The 19,814-nt window shown below is 32.1% G+C and overlaps 1 protein-coding gene across 6 annotated transcripts; it reads left to right on the top strand.

Moving 5' to 3' along the window:
- Positions 1-8,542: 8,542 nt before the first annotated feature.
- Positions 8,543-19,559, top strand: LOC114397597 (auxin response factor 8-like). 6 transcript variants are annotated; one of them, XM_028359731.1, is made up of 14 exons: positions 8,543-9,197; positions 9,478-9,593; positions 9,784-9,882; positions 9,983-10,039; positions 10,138-10,293; positions 10,377-10,461; positions 14,782-14,872; positions 14,961-15,125; positions 15,221-15,343; positions 15,967-16,042; positions 16,745-16,892; positions 17,601-18,616; positions 18,697-18,887; positions 19,081-19,559. In XM_028359731.1, exons 1-14 carry the CDS (start codon positions 9,155-9,157, stop codon positions 19,256-19,258), a joined length of 2,544 nt encoding a protein of 847 aa, XP_028215532.1. In that variant the 5' UTR covers positions 8,543-9,154; the 3' UTR covers positions 19,259-19,559. The 6 variants fall into 6 exon arrangements, with proteins under 6 accessions (XP_028215532.1, XP_028215516.1, XP_028215525.1 ...); XM_028359715.1 differs by having other exon boundaries at positions 9,451-9,593; XM_028359724.1 differs by having other exon boundaries at positions 9,451-9,593; positions 9,784-9,886; positions 9,987-10,039.
- Positions 19,560-19,814: the final 255 nt, after the last annotated feature.

Here is a 19,814-nt window from a genome sequence, read left to right as displayed (position 1 = left end):
AAAACTTTCTTAGATAGGATTTCTCATTAAATAAGATAAGTGGCGTTAAGGAGATCGTTGTGAAAATTTGTTGTAGATCCTTAATCACTTGTTGAAGCTCCTCCAAAAAATAAGATGGATGTTTATAATCACTCTAAACTTTAATACAAAAAAAAATGAACACAAAATTTAGAGGGTGCGTTAAGTATAGGGTTCACATCAGTGGTGGGGAGAGCTCTAGCCTTTTACTGTTGGTGGCATAAAAGTTTAAGAAGTTAGGTAGTGGGTATGACGGCTTTCATCTCATCAAACTGTTCGGTGCATGTTGCATGTTGGGGAAAATCATAACAATTAAATTTTATACGGTTGGCTTAATAATTATTGGTACATTCGATTGAATAATACTATGATAGAAATCAATCCAAATTAAATTAAACAATTCTATAAAATAGTAAAATCATTCCCATCATCAATAGGACATTTTAAACGTTCAAATAAAAGATTGTGTTTTCTCATTGTTCTCTTTTCCCTTTTATTTTGTCGTTTTGTCTAATGTAAACAATAAGACAAAGGACATTACAAAGTACAAAGCCTCCATTAGTCTGGTTAATCCGTTAATGCCATGGGAACATTGGAACATTGTCAAAACAAACAACAAACTAGAAAGGAATACGCTATTTGTTGACCAACATTATCAACTTAATATTCATGTCTCACACAGGCACGACAATAATGTAACTTTTATTCTTACCAATTACCATGTTTGGTCTTCTAATTTTCGCTTTTTAATCAGCACGAGTAACTTGTAACAAAAATTACCATAAAATTTTACTCTGTTTAAGTGCACACTTGTAAAGAGATTAGAAGAATCCCTCTTTTGTTTTCATTCTTCTTCTTTTTTTCGTTAACACTTAACTTGAAACCACTAACACTTAATCATGTGGTTGCTCGGTTTTAATGGCACAATTGAAAACGTTTAGGACGAGTGACCCACAAGACAAAAACATGCATGTGAGCCCCAATCCTGCTTTTCTACTTTTTACAGCTTATATCCTCTTTTTTATTTGTTGGTTTTGTTTTGTAGTAAAAAAAAATTGGGACTAAATATAATGCTACGTACTTGGATAAAATTTAGTGGGGTAGCTAAGCATGATGGGATTTGGGTAGGTTCCCCTAACCTAGGATATAATTTTCATTATTTGGAATGTCATTTTCATTATTATCTTGATTTGCTTTTTATAGAGGCTCCCATATGGTGACAAGGACCAGCCCTAGCTTACGATCACAGTTTGAGCCAACTTGGTTGATCTAAAAACTAGACAATTAATGTTTTGGGATAATTATTGTCCTGAGTCAATATATTAAAAATGATTTTTAATCAATGAATGTGAATGAAAAATGTTAGTTGTTTAAAAAACCCAATTATTGATTAAATCCGTTTTTGGTGTAGTTAAATTTCTTACGTAACTCAACCTATACATGCTAATTCAAGTAATAATAGTATCTCCGTTTTTTTTCAAGTCCAGGCTCGATTCAACCAGAAACTGATACATCTTAGCCGACCCAATTTTATTATCATAATTTAATATGACTAAAAGTATTTTGTTTGACTCAATAATGCATATAACTATTTAGAGATTCTATAAATACAAGTTTTTTGTCATATTGAACCGACAGAATAAATTAATAATTTTATATAACAGTATAAATAAAAATGACCCTACCAAATCGCTCCCTTTATAGACTTAAACATGCACCACGACAATCTCTAATTTGGATTAAGCTAGCCACGTACATTGTTATATGTATTTGCGATCCAGGTTGTGTGGGTAATATTATTCAACTGTAATCCTCATTTTGCACGAAATAAGAATAAAAAGGTGTGGTCGGCATATAGACAAATTAAACATTCCTCATAACATTTGTACAATTATATATTTTAATTATTTTTTTAGATTAATCTTAATATTAATGTTGATTGATCCATAAATATTTAATTTTACAAATTTATGCTATTCATTCCTGAATATTGTAAAGAATATATTAAGATCCTATATGGTTGATGATTTGTTTTTTTAGGGGAGATTATTTTTTTCTCTGCTTAAATTAGATTTTAGAATTAAGTTATTACGTGCGTGTTTGGTATCGTATTGCATTAGAGAGTATTGGCATCCAGGGATATATGGATGTATGTACAAGGTCCCTCTAATTTTTTTCTAATTAAATTTTTTAATATGGATGATATAAAGTTAGATACTTGTTTTTATTTGTTGAAATATGATCATGTTTACCAAACTCACAACTTCACATATACATTCTAAGTTAATTTGTTAACAAAATTTGTTTTTTTGGTAGACTACTCATATTATATTTGGTAGACTCGATAAACTCACGCTTTAAATTTGAATTTGCTAGATATTAAAAAATTTAACCTAAAAAGTTTGTTTCATTTATGAAAATTAAAAGTGTGAATCAAATTGAGTAGAGAACATTTATTTTGACTAAATTATAATTTTGATTTTCTTTAAATCTTCATAAGTGATTTTAGTCTTCATACTTTTTATGTGATTTTAATTTGTATATTTTAAAAAGTCTAGTCCTTAATATTTTTTATATTTATTTTGGTTGATTAAACTCTAAATTTAATATATTTATTTAAGTTACCATAAAAAATAATTAGTTAATTAACATGAAAAATAAAATAAATATAAGTAAATTAAATTGATTATTAGATCAAAATTATGGATATTTTAAATGTAAGAGCCAAAATTATGAAAAAAATAATTAAATCAAAATTATAGATTATAAATTAATTAAAGGAGATAAAAATTATAATTTAGCCCATATTTTTTTTATATACACAAGCTAAAGGACTACCTTATAAAATGCAGAAGTGTAACTACCCCTAAATTAAATCAATTGGCCTACCCATTTATAGCCAAAATAATACAAAGCTTGTAACGACCATTTTTTTTATCCTATTTATATTTACAATGTGTGAATCAATTTTGTTTTCACGCGTGTTATATTTATTTGAATAATTTTAAGTAAGATTTTAAAATTAATTATTATAAAACACAATAAATTTCTTATATAAAATCATTTGTGATCGATAATAATGTAAAAAAATTTAACATTTTAAAAACATTTTAAATAAATTATTTATTTAATAAATAAACATAGTCTAATAGTCATAGATTAATTTAGCGAATAATTTAACTTATTTCAAGCTTAATATTTTTTGGTGAATAATTTCAAGCTTAATTATGCTGTAAACTATATTTTTAAATTGACTAATTGTTATTATCGTGTGGTTACTTTTATAATTGCTGGCATCATCATTAAGTTTGCCATAATAGGAACTTAAATGCTCATTTTAAGGATACAAATCAATATGATACAAAATATAATATATTTTATTGTTCCTCGCACTGTTATTCATCATACAAGAATCTTTTGCTTACAATGATTTTGTTTTTCATTTACATCAATGAACCTTTCTTTATTCAACTGGAATACAGAAGTGTTTGACCTGAATTATTTTTTCAATTAGAATTCGTTTTAATGAAAATTTATTTATAATTTTATTCTTTTTTATTGGTAATATTGATAAAAAATAATTATAATTTTAGATCATTTCTATTAAAATATTTTTGGTTAAATGAATAAGATTTTAAAATTATGATTAAAAAATAAAAAATTAATTTTAGCCATTTTTTTCATATATCATTTTTTAACAATTGATAGATTTAATACAAAATTACTATAAAAAATAATTTCATATTCTTTTTGTAATTTTACTATTGAATAATTGATTGTTTTAAACAACTTAAATAAAATAAATTATCATAAAAACCACTTTTTAGTTAAGTTAAAATATAATTTTAATCCTTTATATTTTTTATTATATTCACCTTAGTCTTTTATCTTAAAAAAACATTTAGTCATTTATGTTTTTAAATTGAGAAATAATGTTTATTCAAAACATTATTATTTATTTTGAGACACAGTTTTAATTTTTTTTATAAATTTTAGACGTAAAATTTGTTCCATTAAATTCACTTACATAAAAATTTATAAAATTCAATTAATGTTTAAACTAAAAAGAGCTAATAAAATTATCAAGGTAAAAATCAGGTGAGAAATAAGTCTTTTTCTTTTTGAAAGCATGATAAATGAGTTTCACGAGTAAGTGTAAAAGAATATGATTTCTTTTATAAAAAAACCTATTTCTCGTTGGATTTACTTTTCACACAACATTAACCATTAAAGGGAGCTGGTTTCTTTTTCTTCGTTTAACTTCTAACAAATAATGATTTTTAATAACATTTTCTATACATAAAATTGAAACTAATATTTATTTTAAATGATAATAACTTTTACCTTCGTATCATAATAACAACAACACTTTATAAGTTTTATATTAACTATAATGTTAACCATTATAGTAATAACAATAAACACAATTAGTTTTACATAATTTCATATCAACTAATCTTAATCATTGTTATAATAATCAATATACTAATTAGTTTATGCAAATTTACACTACTAATTAACTAACTTGAAAAAAAAAAACTATATGTATATACATGAGAAGTCCGAAGGGAGGGGTTTACCTCCTCTAGATCTATTTCTGGTCTCACATGTTGAATAAGTTTAAAAAATTAAAAACTTGTGTTTCAACATGGATAACGAGAAGCAACTTTTTTATTCATTTTAAAGATATATAGGTTCAAATTGAATATAATTGAATATACAAAGAATTAATGTATATTTTAGCCTCTTATTTAACTAAAGTTGAAGAAGGAATACCAAAAATGAAAGTTAAAAATTAATTTAACTGCAAAAAAAAAAGTTTTCTCAATAGATTGCTGAAAAAAAATAGTGCAAGTACTATTATTTTCTTGAAATACCTGAGAAATCTCATGCTTTGCATGGTAATGAACTACGCTACTTTATTTATTTATTTATTATAATTATAATTGAAAGAAATTGATCGCTCTTATAAGAAATGCCAGTTTTTTTTTTCTCTTAATTTAGTCGGTAGCTTAAATTTGGCTATGTTATTTAAAAAAAGTTTAATTAGTTCTCTTACTTTTTAAAATAGGTTTAGTTTGATCTCTTCAATTTAAAATGCTCATTTTGATTATATATTTTTTTCTGTTAACTTCTCACATTAAAAACAATGAGTCTAAATTTGATTTAAAATGGATTAAATTGAACATATTTTTTTTAAGAAAAAAACAAAGAACTAATTGAAATTTTTAAAAATAAAGGAAAACAAATTGAATCTACTTTAAAAATACAAGGAACTAATTAAAAAATTTTAAAAATAAAGGAACTAAATTAAACATATAAATAAATTAAGAAAAAAAAAGTAATTTAGCCCACAAGAAAAGAAAAATGGCTAGTAATGTTTTTAGGGAAAACGGCACTTTTTTCATATACTATTAATTGATAAATATAAACATATCTAAGTAACATACACTAATATCTTATAAATTTTCTCAATAAAATATTTTGTGATATTATAATCTTTGTAGAGAATATCCCATTTAGAACATCTCAAGCGGTACACTTAAAGGTTAAGAGAGTTTAACTTAGTTGGTTAAACAAAATGTACGAGTAAAAAGTACAAAATTGTTATAAACTCTTTGTTACCTATTATCGATTCCTATAGATAAAAAAAAAAGTGCATTTCAAGAGAATACTCTTGATTTTTTTAGTAGGTTTTATTATGTCAGTTAATATTTGTAACAACTTTTAACTTTAATAATGAAACACTTAAGAATCTAAAATAAGTCTAACATATTATCTTACAAGATGTTTTTTTAGGCTTAATTAAGTTTGTCATACTTGAAAACAGACTATTTTCATATTACTATCTAATATTTATTTTTTTTCAACGAAATATCTGAAAAAAAATTATGTTTCAAATTACTAACGTTGTTAGTCCTCTTTCGTTAAGTGATAATATGACAGACCGAAATATCACGTCATCGCATCACATTAGTGTCGCATCATTTTTTATTATTTTAATTTTTTTCTCCTTCTTCCCCTTCTTCACAATTGTGTCATTGTTGTCCTTCAACACTGGCCCCTCCAGTCGCTCCAGCACACCGTCCTCCTCATCACGGTACCCAAATCCCCAGCCATCTAAAGCGCATGCGAATATAACATTCCCTTTCTATGGTTGAAAAATATCCTCATTATCGTCGTAGTCCTCGAGGGTCTTGCTCGTGGTGATGTCAGTGAGGAGGGAATCCACGTCGAAGGCCTCGTGAATGATTCGTAAGAGGCACGTGTAGGCCTTGGAGGGGTGAGTTTGAGCTCGATGATTAAGTGGTCGAGTTTGTTGATGAAGCGGTCGACCTTTCCCACCTCCGAGATGGTGCCATACACGAAGTTGTCATGCTTGACGGTGAAGGCAAGAGTGTTGTTGATATAGTGTTGGAAGGCGTTTGCGCAGTTGCACGGTCAAAGGAGATAAGCTCACAGTGCGAATTCTTTTGATGCATGACGCACATTTGCTTGACATTGAGGTCATAGGCCAAGAAGACAATGGAATCATGGCCGAGCTTAAGAGACGAAAAAGGTATGTTGGGGTTGGACATGTTGGAGAATCAATGGAAATTTTAAAACATTTGATTGAGAATCGATGGACATGTCTGTGGGCGAGGAAGATGATGTCCATGTCTTGCTTAGTAGTGTGCCTGACTTCTCGCTTCAATTGGTTGCGACTCTTCTTCTCCTTCAAATTGGAATTGACATTGGGTGGTGGTGACACAGTGGAGAAGAGAAAGAAGGAGAAGGGGAAGAGAGAAATAAAGGGATGACACAACAATGATGTAGCACCGATGTGGATGATCATGTGATATTATGTCTGTCACGTCATCACTTAACGAAAGGATACTAACGTTGAGTAGTAAATTGAAACAATTTTCTTTTAAGTACTTGGCTAAAAAAAATATATGTTAAATAATAATTTAAAAATAACCTATTTTCTAAGTATGAAAAAACTTAATTAACTTTTTTTTATCAAAAGAATTAATTGCTTATGTAAAATCAGTCTAACATATTATGCTACGTGGGTGTTTGTTTCTCTAATGCACTTGGGACAATTTGAAGCTCAAGATCAAGATCATTTTATTGCAGAAGTATGAACGATGTTACTTCTCAAAATGAAGGTTTGAATTGTCCCATCAACAATCCAAAAACAGGTTATTTAAACTCAAAAGTCTTGCAAGAATTATCATAGGAGATGGTCTTTTAAAGATTTAAATTTAAGGATTTTTGTTATATATCTTTATGATATGAGTAACTCTACTAAAATCTACAAGAGATTGAAAAATGAGTATCAAGAAAAAAATGGTGACATTACAAAAAAAAAAAAAGAGTACTACGAAAAAAAAATACACCAAAACAAAAATGGAGACAAAAACAAAAATATTGGACCTCCCCACCCCCACACCATTACCATTTTTTTAATCTCCGAAAAATATCCCACAGTCAATTTAGAAAACAGAAAACCATTTACTATATTGAGAGACTGACTCACACTGATACACCACGTCAATAATTTAATAATTAATAATTGTGAGACAATTTTGAGTCTCTTTCTTTTTCATATCTTCTTCAACCTTCACTTTAATTTTGGGTCACTACTCCTTACTCCACACTGGCATAATAATATCTATGGTGATAATATCAATAGTCAAGGTCTAATTAAAATTTTAAAAAATATTTAAATAAACCATCTTTTGGTAGAGTGGTACATAATTAAAGTAATATTATTACCAAAAGGAATTTCAGATTTCATTGAATTGAATCTTATTATTCATTATTCTGATTCTTTTTCTACATGTTATTGGTATAGTATTAACTTTATAAATAATTAATCTTTATTAAAAAATATGATTAATTATTTTTAATAATATTTTATTTTCTTAATCTTATTTTTTTCATCAATGAAATGAAATTGGGATTCAATATCCTTGAAACTAAAATATGTTGATATTACTATCTCATTTGGATGCAAAATGGAGGAGAGAGAAAAAGTAACAAGAAGAAAAAGAGTAGGAATACACATCCATCATCAATGACTATCTATCTCTTTGCTTTTAACTTTTTCTTGCTACTTATTACGCCTCACACACACAGTTTCTTCTCTCTGCCCATCCATTTGCGTGGCACGCTTTCTCTCTCTCATTCGCAACACAACCCTCACTTTCATTTATTAGATATTTTATTTATTTTCTCTTAATAAAAAAAGAAAACAATTTATTAATATTATCACTATTATTATTATATTTATGGCAATATATTTTCCTTCTCTATTCTCCGTACTCTGACAACGACCACTGAAGGATGGTGGCACATGCCTGCTGTCACATCAGTCGGAACCAACGGCCACGATTGAACTGTACGGATAATCGAACGGTTCCGATTCCTTTTGTCGAAACACTCTCTCTCCTCTCACTTTCTCTCTCCTCCTCTGCACCCATGTCCAGCTTGGTCGGGACCCCCTTATATATGGCAAAGACCCTTCCTTTACGCTCTCTCTCTCTCTCTCTTCACTGTGTCTTTCAAACCCAAAAATCCTCACTTGGGTCTCAATCCGAAAGCGATAGGCCACAAAAGAGGGCCTTTACTTCCTTACATACTCTCACTTGCTTGTGGTTCCTTGGTCGTTCATATTTTTGATATTTCTTCTTCTTCTTCTTCTTCGTTTTGTTCAGTTTCTTTCATGGCGATCTCGGAGAACGTGTCACCTTTGAAGCTGTTGTTATGTTCCAATTGGGTTCCACTTGTGGTTTTTGCGTTTGCTTGATGTTTTCCTTTTCTGGGTGTTTTTTTCTTCTTTGCTTTTTGGTGGGGTTTTGAGGTTTGTAGAGAGCATGTTGCGGAGCTTCATGGATCCCTTTGAAGGGGTTTTGGGGTGGGTTTGATTTTTTGGGAAGTTGTTGTTTTTTTTTTTTTTGTTTGGGCATGGAGTGCATTGGCAAGTGGGAGGAGGGGAACATGGGGGAATGCAATAATGATAATTACAATAATAATAATATTAATGGGTTTGGGGAAATTGAGGATGCTGGCACTGAGCTAGGGTTCCATGTGTGTCTGTGATTGCTGAATACTGTGTCTTCAAAAAGGAGGAAAAAGGGGAAAGCTTGATATGAAGCTTTCAACATCAGGGTTGGGTCAGCAGGGACATGAAGGTATCCATTCACTCTATTTTTCTTACCTTTTTAAATTTGGAAAAAATAAAATCATTTAGCACCCTATTCTGAGCTCTTGGTTAGAGTGGACTTCAAATGTAAAAAATTAGTATTAGTATAAAGTATAGTAATATACTAGTATTTGTCCCTTTCAAAAACCTTTTTGTGCTTGCTTCAACATTGGCTTGTGACTTGTGAGTGTTCTTTCCTACTTTTTTTTGTTCCTCTTAATTTTGTTTTTTTCTTTTTGGAGATAATTTGATGTGTGGAATGATGGTAGGAGGGGAGAAGAAGTGTTTGAATTCTGAGCTATGGCATGCATGCGCGGGTCCCTTGGTGTCCCTACCAACTGCAGGGACTCGTGTGGCTTATTTCCCTCAGGGTCATAGCGAGCAGGTGCTTTTTTTACTCTAGTCCCTACTCCACTCTACTCCTTGTTTTTTCAATTTTTTGTCTACTTTGCATGCGAAGGTGGATGCATAACTTTTCTTGCTAATTTTGGGATTGGAAGCAATTCAATCTTATCGTGGTGGATTTTGTTGAATGGAGGATTGGACTGAGCATGTGTGCTGAACAATGGTTTTAGGTTGCTGCCACAACCAACAGAGAAGTTGATGGTCACATACCCAATTACCCGAGTTTGCCACCCCAGTTGATTTGCCAACTTCACAATGTTACAATGCATGTGGGTATTATACCTTCCATGTTGCTTGCTTTGATAGTTGAATTAGGTCTACCTCCCACTAGAGTAGATGCAGTCAACTAGAGGTTGTCTTGATTTTCAGGCAGATGTTGAAACAGATGAAGTGTATGCTCAAATGACGTTGCAGCCGCTGACTCCGGTATATTTTTGCTCTTTCCACAACTTGTTTATCCGTGATAGGCTCATTTCTTGTTTATGGCGTTGACAATTGCGTTGTTTGTAATTTTGTGTGCATAGCAAGAGCAGAAGGATACGTTTCTTCCCATGGAGTTGGGCGTTCCAAGTAAGCAGCCCTCAAATTATTTTTGCAAGACATTAACGGCAAGTGACACCAGCACACATGGAGGGTTCTCTGTTCCTCGTCGCGCTGCTGAGAAAGTTTTCCCTCCATTGGTAGTGTTCATATTTACCCTGTGTTTCAATTCTGGTTAGAATGATGGACTTGGATATATTTCTCTTCTATTTCGGCTGTACAGGATTTCTCACAGCAACCACCTGCGCAAGAACTAATTGCTAGGGATCTCCATGATGTTGAGTGGAAGTTTCGACATATTTTTCGAGGTAAGTTTTTATTTTTTTTGTTGATTCCATTCTTATTATCTTCACATCTTGTCATTTTATAGGGTGAGTTCCACTAAGTTAAAAGAAGATTATAATAGGATTATTTGCTCTATTGAGTGTAATCAAATGGCCTGCTATTTTATACTTCCACCACATATAGACCGTTCCTTGGTTTGGTACTTTGCTTTACAAAAAAAAACCTGCCATTGTACAAAAAATAAAATCTTTGCTGTATGCTAAAGTAGTGGTGAACAGGAATGAAATGTATTTATGGCATTACTGCATTAGGTTAACTAAATTTTGTCGAGCGATGGTTCTTTGCCCTGTCTCCTTATCTTTGCTTTTAATTACTCCTTCTTCATCATATTATCCATCACTTTAGGAGTTTTAGTTTGTCTCAAAACATCGGTCACTTAGAAAATCAAGAAAGCAATATTTTACACATACCTTTTGTAGATAAAAATATTCCCATTATTTTTAAAGCTTTTAAATAATCCTTTTTACATACTTGTAGGGATCATTAATAAGATAGATGCTCTAGGAATCTTTTGACTGACCTATTAATACACTCCAATGAAAACTTCTGAAAATAAAATTTACTATTCAAAAAATATCTGGCTACTATCAATGATCTTGTAAACAATTGGGGAAGAAGATGATGCACTTGAATCAATTAGACACATTTGGTGGAAAATTAATTTTTTCTTCTGTTTGGGACTTAACTCTTAATCCCTCTCAAAGAAACCCTGGTTACCAAGAAACTGATGTAGCAATTCATTTATTGTCTGGATCATGCTCTCATGTGACAAGATCTTAAGGTAAGTTTGAAGAATTGGTATGCAAGGTTGTAAAACTCGAGTTCACTAGTAGACTCCTGTGAGTTTTTGGTTCTAGGTAGAGAGAACACGTTAATTCACAGTCAAACTTGGATAAACTCATGTAAACTCGCATAAACTTTTGAGTCCAAAAGTGAGTTAGTGAGTTTGACATCAAATGTAACTTTTGCCGCCCAATGATTAGTGTTTTACTATGTGGCTCAAATGATTTGAAGAAATTAAATCTTTTTGAAATGTTTTTACTTTAGTAACTTATGCTTTTATGAATTTATGAATGATTTAGTCATTCATGTAGTTTGGTCTTATTTAGTAATAATGTACTATCACTTTATCATCGTGGTTTGCTAATTTGATTTATTGTAGAGTTGAGATATTGAATTATTGTTGTCTTAAGAGAATTATGTTATGCATATATATCATTAATAGGTTTATTATTATTATTTTTTATAATAGGTAAACTCTTAAGTCGAATCTACAAATGGTTCCTTGAAATTGTAAAAGACACAGAAAAATGTCATTTTCTAATTTGTTTTCTGAAGTATAAAACAATTAACAAATGAGATATAAACATAAAATCGTAATTGATGCCACTAATGTGTTATTACTATGTTTGCATGAAAAAATATTATGATTATCTGTTCAGGCCATCATGAAATTTTTTATATAATGTCTATTATTAAGCTTGATTGAGTATTACTTGACATTATAAGCATAGAATGAATATCATGTTAAAGGTGTTGGATTTGGAAAAAGATACAAAGTAACACGTTACCAATAAAAAGTACATAATGTGTCAAATAGTTAATAAATTTACTAGTACTATATCACTTTAAGAAACGGTTTATTAGGATTTTCCTTTATCTAAACAAAAAAAAGTATTGATTATTAATCTTTTTTCATCAACTTATCATGGATTATTGGGTTCTATAATTTAATGCCTGTGGCTAATTGTATAAATTAAATCTTACATGTATCAGTACACTCACTAACAAGAGTACAAAGTAAGATGAAGGGTCAATTAAGTAGTTAAAAAGACCAAGGTTATCAAATTGAGATTCAAATCGTGAATGACTGAGCTAATTTTTAATCGTGATTAAAAGATTAAGAGAAAATCAAAAATTTCTTCCAATATTATATAGATGAGATATGGTGTTCAGTGTTATAATTTTATACTAGAAATAGATTAAACAACTTAACCATAAGTCTTTCAGAATAAAATTATTAGTTTTATCTGAGATTATGAGCCTTTATTTTAGAAGAGTGGAAATGAAGCAATGGAATATCAAAATAGAGGGCATGCATTGAATGAGTTGGTGACAAAAAGTAGTAGACTAATCAAATATGATAATTTGCGAAGTGCTCCTTAAATTCGTTTTCATTTAACAATTTTAGCTTGTATGACTTTTCAATTTTTTCATGAGAATTGGTGAAAGAAAAGTTAAAAAAAGAAAAAAATTAATGATTTGTTGAATCATGTAATTCGTATCGATGATACAAAATTGCACAGATTTGTTCATGTATCGTAAGATGCAAAGTCATTTGAGATTCATCTTATGATCTGAATCAACAGGTAGCTGAATTGTATCAAATTCTGAGATTGTGAGATTCGAATTGTATTGAATCATAGGATTCAAATTGTGAGTCGTTAAATTCTAATAACTAAGGAAAAAACATTTGTAAGATTGAAGTTAGAGTGAGATGAAATCCTTGGTGTAATGGCTTACCAAAATTGCATTGATTATCTCTGGCATTAATCAAGGAAGTCAAAACTACACACTGTTATGATTTTTGCATTCTGCTTCGATCCTGATCAAACTTGAGCTCGTTTTTGTGAGATTGCACAGGGTTGATGTGCTGGATTGTTAAATCAATAGGATCTGGCGATGTTACCTTGCTGGCTGAGTGGCCTATTTCTGAAACTTAAAACCCAAAAGCCCTCTCAAAATGTAAAGAACCAAATCCTAGGATGGCTTCTCCCATTCATTTGACCTTTTGCCTAAAACTCAGCTTCAATTGTGGACTGTAGGGGCTTGATTTGGAGATTTGATATGATCCATGAGTGCTTCTGATTGAGTCTTGCTGTTCAATTTGTGGATGCTTCTATCTGCTATTTGTAGTTTACTAAGACAGTATTTAGTTTCTCAACTGAAAATGCAGTCAGCTTGGGAGCAGTGCATGTGATGGTTTCCTTATGCGTCTTGGCTGGTCAGCACATGGGTGTGTGTGGCTGTGTCTCTGGTTGGACTGCTGTTGGTATTTTGGGTGGTCTATGATGGTTTTTCTAATGTGGGAAGATGTTATGTTTGTGTAGTATAGCAGTGATTCAGCGGATGTGCTGTGTTATGTTATGTTGTCAAAAAAACTTATTTCTAATATTATGAGGTGCCACCTTACTTGAGTTATGACTTGTAACTTTCTTATGCATTTCTATTGAAATTTAATCTATAGTGATGTGATTTTTTTCCTGGTCATGTTAGTATAAACAACTTTAGTATTGTTTGAATAATGTACTATATCCCATAGGAAATATAGTAGATCTTTTAGGTAAGTCTATCTTTCACTTATAAATAAAGGGATTGATTCAAATCCTGATGAAGTAAAAAACCTCTGTCCATAATATAAAACATACCAGGGTTGAGTTTCTGGCTTTACTTCCTTGGCTAACCTTACATAAGTATGCCTAATAATCCTTGAAAGCAAGGCCAAAAAAATTGACCATCTTCTGTGAAATCTGTATTATCTTTTGCAAAATGTTATGCAAGTTTCTAGGTCACACAAATAGAACAATATAGCAAACCTTTGCCATGACAAATACATCCAAGTATGCTGGTAAATCAGTATATTAGTTCAATTGCATAAAATTTTATGTAACTTTTTAAACCTAGCTGTATTACAAGCATGGAAAACTAGCTGCATTACCTTTTGACAATGAGCATCAGCTTCTTCAAAGGAAGTTCCAAAAAATGAGTTCTTTAGTCTTCCACTGGGCCTCATTGCCAGTGATGTATGTAGATTTTTTGTACTTTGTTAGGGTAACATATTTCTATCAACCCTCATACAATATTTGGTAGCTTGTGATTTGTTATGCTTAAGAAACACAGATGAATCTATCTGATGTAATAACTACTGACTTTCTTTTTGGTTTCCTACATTTGTTTTAATTCACTATAATTAGTTTTTCTGGGTTCAAAGGCAGTGTTTCCATTAAAACAGAAACACATCAAACAGTTGGTACATCTTTTAGAAGTTAGAGCTTGTGTGCAAGAATCATTGTTAATCATACTACTTATAACATTTATTATGATTATTATTATTTCGGGTTAACCCTTTTTCTTACCAAAATCTCTCTTAGACCAAACATAAGCTGTTTAGAATTAAAAAAATAAGCTAAGTTCCATTACACACTTATATTTGACTAAACATTGTTGGTCTAGTTGTATCTTCTGCACAATATGATAGGTCTATTGCGTGTTTATCATTTCAGGACAGCCAAAACGACACCTTCTTACAACAGGCTGGAGTGTATTTGTTAGTGCCAAACGACTAGTAGCTGGAGATTCTGTGCTTTTCATATGGTGTTTATTTTGTTTTATCTTCTATGCTACCTTTTCTTCCCCTTGGATGCTGCAAACTGCTTGTTTATTGTTTTTACATCATTTTTAGGAATGAAAAGAATCAGCTTCTTTTGGGAATACGTCGTGCCAATCGACCACAAACTGTCATGCCATCCTCAGTTCTATCTAGTGATAGTATGCACATTGGGCTTCTTGCAGCTGCTGCTCATGCTGCAGCAACTAATAGCTGCTTTACAGTGTTCTATAACCCAAGGTTGTATTTACTATCTACATTTCCATTTCTGAATCTGATACTTATTTATTAGAAATTATAATACTTGTTTTAACACCTACCTACATCATGGACAGGGCTAGTCCATCTGAATTTGTCATACCGCTTTCAAAATATATCAAAGCTGTGTACCATACGCGTGTTTCTGTTGGTATGCGTTTCAGGATGCTTTTTGAGACTGAAGAATCAAGTGTCCGCAGGTATTTGTAGCCATTTTTTTTTTTCTTAAAGATATGTTACTTTTTTTTTTCTTAAAATTTTGGACATTTTTCTTGCAACTCTTAGATCAGATAGTTGTATTTTGCAAGGGCTAAACGTAGTTATAAATGTGTATGACAGAAGATGTGCCTTTTAAAATAGCTTACTTATAACAAGGTTGATATGGCATCTGCATCTATTGTGTAAGGAGGCAAGTTTATTGATAACTGGATTTATGGTTATAAAATAGTTATACAAGGCTCCAGAGTGATTTGGAAATAGTCAGTTGCTTAGTTTTTTTAAACAGCTTTAAATTTTGGGGTTTAAGAGAAAAGAGTTAGCAATTACAATCTGATGGCAGTGGAATCAACGGCTAAGTGCTATTCTCTGGTTGTCTGGTATTGTACTTTTGCCTGTGCTTAAATGCTTTGATTGAAATGTGAACCCCCCCCCACCCCCCAAACACAATGTTTTTAAGGTTTCAATCTAGCAGTGGAAATTGAGGTAAAAATATTATTCTGAGTGTGGTGCAAGCCACCTATGTACTATTTTTCCTTTACTTATGCAAAAGCTACCTTTGTACTATTTTTCCTTTACTTCTGCACAAGCCACCTTTGTTTTGCAGGTACATGGGTACAATAACTGGCATAAGTGACCTGGATCCTGTTCGTTGGCCGAATTCTCATTGGCGATCTGTTAAGGTAAAGTCATCACAATGTAATACATGTGATTGGCTAGCAGTTTATATGAAAATGGTCCTTTCTAATTATAAACATACTTACATAGGACTATTAAGAGGGTGAACCTTAGTACAACGGTAAGGTTGCTGTCATGTGAGCATGGGAACTAGTTGTGAAATAACCTCTCTAGCTTTCTGCCCATGGTAAAAATGCATGCATTTAACACTCCATAATGGCTATAAGTCTATAACCAACATGGGTGACAACCTAATGCATTTGGCTTCCTTTTATTTTTTCCTTGCTGTTACATGTGTTTTGTGGATTGTGCATAAGGAGGAAGATCTTCTCAGTTGTAACTTGTAACCATGTTTTATAAATAACCTTTTCTAGACCATAATTAATTTATCCTGTTTCATATAATTTATTTTGTATTCCTCTTGCTTCATTAGCCATATAGTTTGTTGCCTTCTTGATCAACTAGTTATTTTTTGTTGATGTAACATGTAAAACAGGAGACCTTATGATAATCATAATTTCAAATTTGATATCAGCCTATCAGCTTCATCCCCTTGCCTAAAAAGGCTCACATGGTCACACCCCTGCAATGTGCTGCAGCATTTTGATTTTGCCACATATTTATTATTAAAAGCAGCTCTTAGTATGGCATCTGTTAAGAGTCTTCTTTTCTTTTCTTTACCTTGTTTTTGCATCTGTTATGGATAGGTTGGTTGGGACGAATCAACCGCTGGAGAGAGACAGCCACGGGTATCATTATGGGAAATTGAGCCTTTAACAACGTTTCCAATGTATCCATCTCTATTTCCCCTCAGATTGAAACGACCCTGGCATCCGGGCACCTCTTCTTTTCATGGTACATGCCTGTCTATCAATACCATTTTTTTTCACTACTTATCTTCCATGTGACACATCATAGAATCAATGTTGTGACAACTCTAATGCTATTGATTGGATGAAACTCATGAAAGAAGAAATTTTTATTTTTAAAATTTAAAGCGAAGGCATAATTTGAGAGCATTTTGCTATTATATTTTTATTCACATTTCTCCCTTTCACCATCCAAAAAGGGAAAATGTCAGGTTTTCAAATATCCCCCTCCCCCAATTTTATTTCTCATTATCCAATAATGCTAACATAAGGGTGATGTTTAAGGAAACAGAAGTAAAAAAAGGTTTTATTTGAAAACAACGTATTTATTACATTGAAAACACAAAAATCATCTAGTACTTTCTTTTTTAAGTAATTGAAAGTATTTAATAAGGTATATGTAATACTCTTTAACCAGGGTCCTTAGGCAACACAATTTTTTTTTTTATAAAATTAATAAAATTGGATATTAAAGGCTTGTTAAGGTAAATCTAGTTAGCCACATAAGATTTCTACGACTTGAATTCCTATTTCATCCATTTTTCATGTCCAAAATAATAGGGATTGGTTCTTTTTTTGTATTCATCTATATTTTTTTCTCTAGTGTCTCCTACTCCCTCCTTATAATAAGTGGACATGGTGGTTTTGAGGGCACTTCTTTTGTCTTCTTTCTTTACAAAGGATCTTGTTACAGATGGCAGAGATGAAGCAACTAATGGGCTTATGTGGCTGAGGGGTGGACCTGGAGACCAAGCTCTCAATTCCCTGAATTTTCAAGGTTCTGGTTTGTTGCCATGGATGCAGCAGAGAATGGATCCAACTTTACTTGCAAATGATCATAATCAGCACTACCAAGCCATGTTTGCATCTGGTTTGCAGAACTTAGGGAGTGGAGATTTAATGAGACAACAAATAATGAATTTTCAACAGCCTTTCAATTATCTTCAACAATCAGGAAACCCCAATCCTCCTTTGCAGCTTCAGCAACCGCAAGCAATTCAGCAATCCGTATCTTCTAATAATATTCTACAGCCACAAGCCCAAGTAATGGCAGAGAACCTGTCTCAGCACCTCCTTCAGAAATCACACAACAATCGAGAAGACCAAACACAGCAGCAGCAGCAGCAGCGGCACACTTATCAAGATACAGTTTTACTTCAAAGTGATCAGCTCCATCAGAGGCAACACTCTGGTCTACCTTCACCGTCATATTCAAAACCAGATTTCTTAGATTCAAGCATGAAGTTCCCTGCTTCAGTTTCACCAGGACAAAACATTCTTGGTTCACTTTGTCCTGAAGGGAGTGGTAATCTCTTGAATTTATCCAGAAGTGGTCAGTCCATGCTGACTGAACAGTTACCTCAACAATCATGGGCCCCAAAATTCACACCGTTGCAGGTTAATGCTTTTGGCAACTCAATGCAACATGTGCAGTATTCTGGAAAAGATACCGCAATGGTGCCACCACATTGTAACTCGGACACCCAAAATCCTATTCTATTTGGGGTCAACATCGATTCATCTGGTCTTCTGCTCCCTACGACTGTCCCGCGTTATACTACTGCATCAGCGGATAGTGATGCATCAGCAATGCCATTAGGAGAGTCTGGATTCCAGTCTCCTTTATATCCTTGTGGTCAAGATTCATCAGAGTTGGTGCAAAGTGCAGGGCAAGTTGACCCTCAAAACCAGACACGAACATTCGTCAAGGTTTGAGTCATAAATATTAGTCTTTGCAAAATGAAGCCTTTCTCTTACTTAAATATTCTTGTTTAATCATCTTTTCACAGGTTTACAAATCAGGGTCAGTTGGGCGCTCACTTGACATCTCCCGGTTCAGCAGTTATCATGAGCTGCGGGAGGAGTTGGCACAGATGTTTGGTATTGAGGGGAAATTAGAAGACCCTCTTAGATCAGGCTGGCAGCTTGTATTCGTCGACAGGGAGAACGATGTTCTTCTCCTTGGAGACGATCCGTGGGAGTAAGTTCAACTTCAACTTACAATATAAAGTCTTGTTAAATCAACTTGTGATCTAATAAATACATTTGGCATTCTATCTCCAAACCTTCAAATAAGTAAACATGCTATACTTGTTCATTTTACTTGGCTAAGTTTTGCTGACATTTGTTTGTTTCTTTTTGGTGCGTGGATTTCCTGCATAACCTTTTTGTAGATCATTTGTCAATAATGTATGGTATATCAAAATACTTTCACCTGAAGATATCCATAAAATGGGAGAACAAGCCCTGGAATCCCTTGGTCCAAGTCCAGGACAGAGGCTGAATAGCACTGGTGCAGATTCTCATGAAATTGTTTCAGGACTACCATCAATTGGCTCCCTTGAATACTGAGAGAATTTTAACATGTATTTTTCTCTCAGGTCCTACGGTTAAGAAGACTATTACATATCCACATGTTTAGTACTTCTGTTTGAACACTACTTTTCGACCTTGCATATCTGAATCAATATATACTGTATTGTCTGTTTCACTTTCAAAAACATCGTTATTATTTCGTAGAGGATTGTTGAGATTTTCAGGACAAAAAATCTATATTATATATATGATGAGAAAGAAACCTAGGACAAACTTTTGTGCCAATTTGTAACTTGTGCTCTGAAAGCTAGAAATAGTGTTACTACTACTTGTAGCATCTGATTAACCCCTTGCACGACTTGTACAGTAGAAAAAATCTAGAGAAGGCCCCATATTTTCATCTTTTTTGACGGCTTTGCTTCCCTGTTCGGTGGTCAAAACATCACCTCATTGTAGGACTAACTTTACCACTTTTAGTTAAGTTTGTAACTACCTTTGAGAATATTAAAATAATTTCTAAAAGGATCATTTTCTTCCTTGATTTTTTTTTTCAGAAGGTTCAATTTGGTACTTCATGTTTTTAATTTGTTAA

Source organism: Glycine soja, chromosome 2, assembly GCF_004193775.1.
Source record: "Glycine soja cultivar W05 chromosome 2, ASM419377v2, whole genome shotgun sequence".
In the NCBI taxonomy this organism is placed as follows: domain Eukaryota; kingdom Viridiplantae; phylum Streptophyta; class Magnoliopsida; order Fabales; family Fabaceae; genus Glycine; species Glycine soja.
The sequence above is the reverse complement of the archived record's forward strand: the minus strand, read 5'-3'. Positions and strand labels throughout refer to the sequence as shown.

What these genes read in the sequence shown, in the direction of transcription:
- LOC114397597 (XM_028359715.1), top strand. Translation starts at nt 9,155, where the DNA reads ATGAAGCTTTCAACATCAGGGTTGGGTCAGCAGGGACATGAAG. An exon ending in GGGTCAGCAGGGACATGAAG is followed by an intron (nt 9,198 to 9,450) that starts GTATCCATTCAC and finishes TTCTTTTTGGAG; the next exon opens with ATAATTTGATGTGTGGAATG. An exon ending in GTTTCGACATATTTTTCGAG is followed by an intron (nt 10,462 to 14,781) that starts GTAAGTTTTTAT and finishes TTATCATTTCAG; the next exon opens with GACAGCCAAAACGACACCTT.